A 7835-nucleotide genomic window follows, 5' to 3' on the forward strand; every position below is an offset into this window, starting at 1 on the left:
TATGTATATTCCACTCTTACTGACATTTCTGCTTTGAGTGATGATGAGAGATTTGTTACCTCCACCACAGCTGCTGCCGCTGCTGACGACTGGTAAATGACAGAAACACTCACCACAGACCTCCAAATAAAGATCAATTCTCAGACCTTGCAGGGGTCCATTCTGCTGACTCATGCATCATATGATCAGACCACATCCTGACTTTAACACTTAAAGATGAGAGCAGTGTGTCAGGGTGGGTTTTACTTCCACATCAGTCACCGTCAATCACATCAAAGACAAGACGTGATGCTCAGCCTGAGGGACATCAGTGTTTTTGTGTCCTGTCTTCTGCTCTTTTTTGTCCAATCATGTGAGTAACATCTCTCTTACCATGATAGTGTTGTATTGTTTTGTGTTTTTAAAAAATCTGTATTTCATGTACGTCTGTCGAATGATTGGCCTGAACATATTAACACAACAATACTTATATATATTATTAGCATACTGACTGATATATTGTCTGTTACATATTGAAAAAATTGCTGTCTAACTATATATGTAACAAAAACAAACAAACAAAAAAATATATATATACAGAGTGGGGAAGCAAAATTTACAATGAACATTTAGTTGTTTTTTCTCAGCAGGCACTACGTCAATTGTTTTGAAACCAAAAATATATTGATGTCATAATCATACCTAACACTATTATCCATACCTTTTCAGAAACTTTTGCCCATATGAGTAATCAGGAAAGCAAACGTCAAAGAGTGTGTGATTTGCTGAATGCACTCGTCACACCAAAGGAGATTTCAAAAATAGTTGGAGTGTCCATAAAGACTGTTTATAATGTAAAGAAGAGAATGACTATGAGCAAAACTATTACGAGAAAGTCTGGAAGTGGAGGAAGCAACAAAAAACGTACCAAAGCTTTTATTAAAGCTCTCAAATCCAAAATCCTAAAGGATCCAAACAAATCCATGAGAAAAATGGCAATTGAGCTTGAGGTAGACAACAAGACCGTTAGAAATGCAATAAAATATGATTTGAAGTTAAAATCTTACACAAGAACACCAAAACACTTGTTGACAACAGCTATGAAGGAAAAGAGATTGGAAAGGTGCAAGAAAATTATTACATGGTTCAAGAAAAAGTCCTCCATTGTAACGATCTTTTCAGATGAAAAGATCTTCGCTGTCGATGCTGTTCTGAACTGCAGAAATGACAGATTTATTGCAAAATCTCCTTTGGTGTGACGAGTGCATTCAGCAAATCACACACTCTTTGACGTTTGCTTTCCTGATTACTCATATGGGCAAAAGTTTGTGAAAAGGTATGGATAATAGTGTTAGGTATGATTATGACATCAATATATGTTTGGTTTCAAAACAACTGACGTAGTGCCTGCTGAGAAAAAACAACTAAATGTTCATTGTAAATTTTGCTTCCCCACCCTGTATATATTGGTAATATCTGTCCTTCATTGAGTGATAAAGCCACTAACCAATGTATTAGAGAAATTATTCAAAGAGATATTGTTTTCAAACCTGCAGCTGTTTTTTATTGGAATAATATTTACGACGACATAGACTGGAAAAACACTTGGATCCTGTCAAAGAAATGTACTATTACTAATAAGGTACGAGAAGTTACTTTTAAATTGATCCATAGATGTTATCCGGTGAAGGCCTATATGATTAAATATAAAAGAAATATTGATACTCTTTGTTCTTTTTGCAGCAACGCAGAGGAAACAATATGTCATTTATTTTGGGATTGCAGCTACACACATATGTTTTGGATTGATTTAAATAATTTTATAAACACAAAAATTGACTCTTCGTGTAAACTGAACTTTCAACACATTTTATTTGGCCTATCACACATTGATAAAATAACTCCAGAAAAAAGATATATTATCGACCTTTTGATTATTTTTACCAAACTTCACATTCATTGCTCCAAATTTGCACATCAGCATCCAAACATCACTGTTTTCAAAGCCCTTTTTTCCAATTACGTATACATAGTCATTACATTAGATTACATTACATTAGATATTACATAGTCATTCTCTTCTTTCCATTATAAACAGTCTTTATGGACACTCCAACTATTTTTGAAATCTCCTTTGGTGTGACGAGTGCATTCAGCAAATCACACACTCTGACGTTTGCTTTCCTGATTACTCATATGGGCAAAAGTTTGTGAAAAGGTATGGATAATAGTGTTAGGTATGATTATGACATCAATATATGTTTGGTTTCAAAACAATTGATGTAGTGCCTGCTGAGAAAAAACAACTAAATGTTCATTGGACATTTTGCTTCCCCACCCTGTAAAGAGAAAAAAAAAAAGTATTAATCTAAACATTTATATAAATATAGAATTAGAACAAAAGTTAAATGCAAGTTAAATAGTTGTGTTATTCAAACTGATATGGACGATGTCGCAACAGAGATTTTTGTTGAGGATTCTGGAAGAATAAGAAGGACTGAGGTCAGTTAAAGGACCGTTTTTGTTTCAGTTTTTTTTTAACCCTTTTAGTTGGTATAGCACTTTATGTTTTATGGCACTTTAACTGTTGGTCTATTTATTTTTGGTCAAGGATATTTATTTATCACTTTATTACTCTTCTGGAATGTACTTAAAGTAATGTTTACAAAGAAACAAGCATGTTTTGTAGTTTATATAAAGTAAAAAACAGGATTTGGTTGTTTAAACTTCTGCATATATGTATTCATTGATTTAGTCATCTATATTTAATCTATTTAATCATCTTACCTGCTACTTTTTATTATACCTGAATGGAGAAACTTTAACACACAATGATTTCCCCCTGGGATTAATAAAGTATTCGGATTCTGATTTGGATTATTCTCCATCATAGATCATGGAGCTGAGATTATTGGAGGTACAGAAGTCAAACCCCACTCAATGCCTTTCATGGCTCTGTTGGAGAACAAAGATCCAGTCTGTGGAGGGATTCTGATCCATCCAAAATGGGTTCTGACAGCAGCTCACTGTGACAAGTCAGTATCAGCCTCACATTATTATCACATTATCATCTAAAACCGTCAGACACTAGTTCATGTAAAATTCTGTGTGAATTATTCCAGTATTAAGAAGGTGTTGCTGGGCGTGCACTCCATCAAAGAAAAGGAAAAGGATTCCCGGCAGATCAGGATCGTGAAGAACAGCATTCCTCATCCCTGTTATGACAAGGAAGAGAAGGTTAATGACCTCAGGCTGCTGAAGGTAAGATGAGAATATAAGGAAGGCAAGAAACCGAGAACGAACACGAGTCAGTCTGTGGTAAAGGCAGCCTGAGAACGAAACGAAACGAAACTAAAGAGTCAGAGGTTGCACAATAATCTGGTGTTTTACTTATGGAGGTTATAAAAAAAAAAATCAAGGACTGATGAGTGTAAGTGCCAAATCTCAAACTACTTTGTCCAAAACTGAGGTTAGTTATGTCCATTATATAGGGCAGATTTAGAAATGAAAATCTGCCCTCAGTTCCGCATCATTTTTCAGATCAGCAGGAAATGGATCATATTGATAGATATTGTCTGTGTGATTCTGTTTTAATACCAATATCTGCCCTCACTTCTGAGTAAAAAGTGCCTTTTTCCTCATTGACGAAAAATCCTTTCAAATAAGAACAGAGATATGGGACAAATTTGGGAATGGCACAAATAATTCTTTTCTTAAATGTGAATCTGAAACATGTGGAAATAACAAACAAAAAAAAATTAGGCATCAAATTTTGAGAAAATAAAACTTGTCATTCCTAAAAGTTTTGACCACGACTACAATTTTCTTACTGATAAAGTGCTGTAGTATTAGATCACAGGTGTCAAACATGTGGCCATGGGGCCAAATCCAGCCCGCCAAAGGGTCCAATCCATGAAATGTGAAATGTAAGAATTACATTGAAGATATTAACAACTAGAAGCACTCGGAGAGCGCAGACCTCTGCCAAGGCTGATCAGTGGCCCCCCCACCCCCCCCACCCCCAATCACCACCAAAATTTAATCATTTCTTCCTTATCCCATTTCCAACAAACCCTGAAAATTTCATCCAAATCTGTCCTTAACTTTTTGAGTTATGTTGCACACTAACGGACAGACAAACAAACAGACAGACAAACAAACCCTGGCAAAAACATAACCTCCTTGGCGGAGGTAATCAGTGGTGTCAAAATCATTTTAATTCAGGTTCCACATACAGACACATACAGTCCAAATTTCAAGTGGGTCAGACCAGTAAAATATTATCATAATAACCTATAAATAATGACAACCCCACATTTTCTCTTTGTTTTTTTGGTGTAAAAAAGTAAAATTACATGAAAATGTTTTCATTACCAAACCATACTTTTACAAAAAATGTGCATAACCTGAACAAATATGAACAAATGGAAATGTCTTAAGAAAAGTAAATACAATTTGACCAATATTCTGCCTGTTACTAAATGTTTTGTGCGACTGTAATGCACGTGTGTAAATGGTAAACTGATAGACAGTGTATTGAGCCACATTATGTAATAAAAGTTCAAAATGTAATAAGAATGTCACATCATCTTGTAATAAAGCCGCTTTATGTAATAAACTGACGCATTTTGTAATAAACTACCTCAATGCATTATGTAGTAAATTTTTTCACATTATGTAGTAAGTTATTACAATTTGAGAAATTTATTTCAAAATGCACTTGACACATTTTTATTTTCATCTTTAAACTATGTGGGTAAAGTTCTGATTACATTACCTGTAGCTCCTGTGACTAATTTCTTCTAAATTGCTCTGAAATTATATTAATTTGGATTGGTATTACATTATGAACCATGTTATTACATTTTTTTTTTTTTTTAAATAAAAATGTGTCAAATTGACGTAGTTTATTACAAAATGCGTCAGTTTATTACATAATGCGGCTTTATTACGAGATGATGTGACATTCTTATTACATTTTGAACTTTTATTACATAATGGGAATTTATTACAGAATGCGGCTCAACACGGTGGCAGAGTATTGTTTAAATTGCACTTGTTTTTCTTAAGACAATTCAAGTTGTTCATGTTTTTCAGATTTTTAAGGAAACTTTGTAGATGTAAACCTGATCATAATATAATTTAACTTTTTTCCATTGTTATTATTTTACTGGTCTGGTCCACTGGAGATCATATCTGGGTGAATGTGGCCCCTGAACTAAAATGAGTTTGACACCCCTGTATTAGAGCTACAGGTGCCTGATAAGAGTCCTGGTGACGACCACAAGACTCTACAAAACATATGGAGAGAGTTTTTTTTTTTTAAACTTACTGCCCAAAAAGGCTGTTGTTTTTATTTTATCTTTTACAAACTTATGTACAATTTATGGCTGAATACTAAACCATTAAACATTACTGGATGTTGAAATGCTTGAAAATCGAAATAAAAATGTAATTTTATCAAGCTATGCTGAATACAACCCCCCCCCCCCCCCCCCCCAAAAAAAAAAAGAGAGATTTTTTTTAATTGATCTGAACTGATGTCCTATTTTTGCGCACTAGAACAGATATCAACTGCATCGTGGTGCTTGCACAGTCCGATGATTAAAGTGACATTACATACTCAGGTCTAACAAAGTGTTAAATAGCGCTATTGATTATTTTGTAATTGATTTATCTATTGATTATTTTCTCCATTGGAATAGGTGAAAAAAATTGTAAAAAAGTGAAACAAACATGGGTGAAAATGACAACTTTTTGTTTTTTCCAGAACCAGCTGAAACAACAACCACAAAAAGTATAAAAATAAAAGGATATAGAAAAAATATATACAAATAATAAAAATATGAAAGTATAGATATAAACAACAACAAACCAGTTCAATGGCATCTATAAACATTGAGTCGCTGAAGTGAGTTCTGCTCTAAATGTATCCATATCAACCCAGTCTTTCATTAAGTATAAGGAAGAACTGATTTCTGTTGCTTTAGTAGAATTTATTCATTTTAATTTTTCCCTCTAGCTTGACAAACCAGTGAAGCAGACCAAGACGGTTCAATGTCTGTCCTTGCCCAAAAGCTCCAGAGACCCTGCAGGTAAGAGCAGGTGTGTGGTGGCTGGGTGGGGCAAAACAAAGAACAACGCTATCAAAGGCTCCGACGTCCTGAGGTCAGTGAACGTGACTGTGATCGACAGACGGACGTGTAACTCCCAGGATTATTACAACCTGAAACCTTTTATCACCGGTGACATGATCTGTGCCGGTTCAGATGGGACCAACAGCGCTGACTCCTGTCAGGTTAGGACACTTCCACTTCTCCCACTGAGTTCACGCCTGTAAATGAACCTAAACTGAGCGTCATGTGTTTTCTCTGCAGGGTGATTCAGGAGGCCCCCTGCTGTGCAACGGCGTCTTAACTGGAGTCGCATCCTTTGGTTACAAGTGTGGCCTGATCAAAAAGCCTGGAGTGTACGCTTATCTCTCTGACAGACAACTCTCCTGGATCAAGAAGACAATAAAGTAATGTGGAATATAACACTGGTCAACAACAAATTTATTGTGTAAGTGTTTTTGAGCTGATTTAGGATAATTTTGGTGTGCTGAATCCAAAAATCATATTAATTTTGCTCAGTCAGGTCAACTTTCTGAACTATGCTACATATTGGCCTTTTAACATTTTTGCTTACATTTATGGGCATTTTCACATCATATGATACAAAATTCTTTCCTATTTCTTGCAATAAACGAGTTCTGAAGATTTTACTTTTGCCAATTTATGATTAATGTTTTTTTTAATATTACAGGTGAATGAAATGGCTTCGACTAGAAGATCTTGCAAAAATAAGCCTGACGTATTCTGCTACATCTGCGGTGAATACACCATTGTACCTAACAGGAATCCTGTTAGAAAATGATTTTTTTTTCTCTTAAAACTTATTTTGGGTGAGAACTATATAAAAAAATCAACTGATAAATTCACAAAAATGTAATAAATTTTGTGAGAAGAGCAAATTTTTCAAAATCAAATTAGCAAAAAAAACCTGACCTGATTGAGAAAAACAGATGTCATTTTTGGATTTAGCAGTGCAAAATGGTCCTAATTCAGTTGAAAAAACCTAGACAACTTGCAAAAAACATTTTTTTGTAACCCAGTGTAATGAGTCCACTCTGGCATTAGTCCACTTTCTGTTTGAGCTTCATGTGTCTTGTATGGAAGGCCATTTTTCCACCTAAATTAACCCTTTCATGCATGAATTACAAGAACCTTGATCAAGATTTTTTTTTTTTTTTTTTTTTTGAGTGATTTTATTCCTCTTTAGGTATTAAAAAAACATAATGCGATAAATTTTTTTTATTAACCCTTTCGTGCATGAATTATGAGAACCTTAGTCAAGATATGAGTGTTTTTATTCCTCTTTAGGCATGAAAAAAACAATGCGATTGAAATTTTTTTTTTTATGAACCTATTTTTCATGGAGTTACAAAAATGTGGACACCATGTGTTTAACTTTTGAAGCAAAGAAAGATTAAAAACCCATCATCAGAAAGTGATATACTGTGTGAAAACTCTGAAATAAGAACATTTTTCATGCAGCTAATCTGATGTTTTCTCACATTTTAACTTACTGTGGTACTAGTTCTTACTCACTTCATGGAGATAATATGAAAAAAAAAACTTTTTCATTAAGAAAACTGTTAATTACAGTCTAATAATAATTAGCTATTGATTGACACTCAAACATGTTAGTGCAGATCAGGTTTATCAAGAACAGCAAAATTATAGTCATGGTATGAATTGCAGTGTATGAGATGGTGCAGAAGTGTCCACTGTGTTGGCTGATATGCACAGAAAACA

General features: G+C 34.3%; 1 protein-coding gene across 1 annotated transcript; it reads left to right on the forward strand.

Moving 5' to 3' along the window:
* The first annotated feature begins 270 nt into the window (after nucleotides 1-270).
* On the forward strand, nucleotides 271-6507 carry LOC115425197 (granzyme A-like). The gene is made up of 5 exons (XM_030142580.1): nucleotides 271-352; nucleotides 2873-3014; nucleotides 3102-3240; nucleotides 6002-6277; nucleotides 6357-6507. Exons 1-5 carry the CDS (start codon nucleotides 289-291, stop codon nucleotides 6501-6503), a joined length of 768 nt encoding a protein of 255 aa, XP_029998440.1. The 5' UTR covers nucleotides 271-288; the 3' UTR covers nucleotides 6504-6507.
* The last annotated feature ends 1328 nt before the right edge of the window (nucleotides 6508-7835 follow it).

Source organism: Sphaeramia orbicularis, chromosome 9, assembly GCF_902148855.1.
Source record: "Sphaeramia orbicularis chromosome 9, fSphaOr1.1, whole genome shotgun sequence".
Classification (NCBI taxonomy): domain Eukaryota; kingdom Metazoa; phylum Chordata; class Actinopteri; order Kurtiformes; family Apogonidae; genus Sphaeramia; species Sphaeramia orbicularis.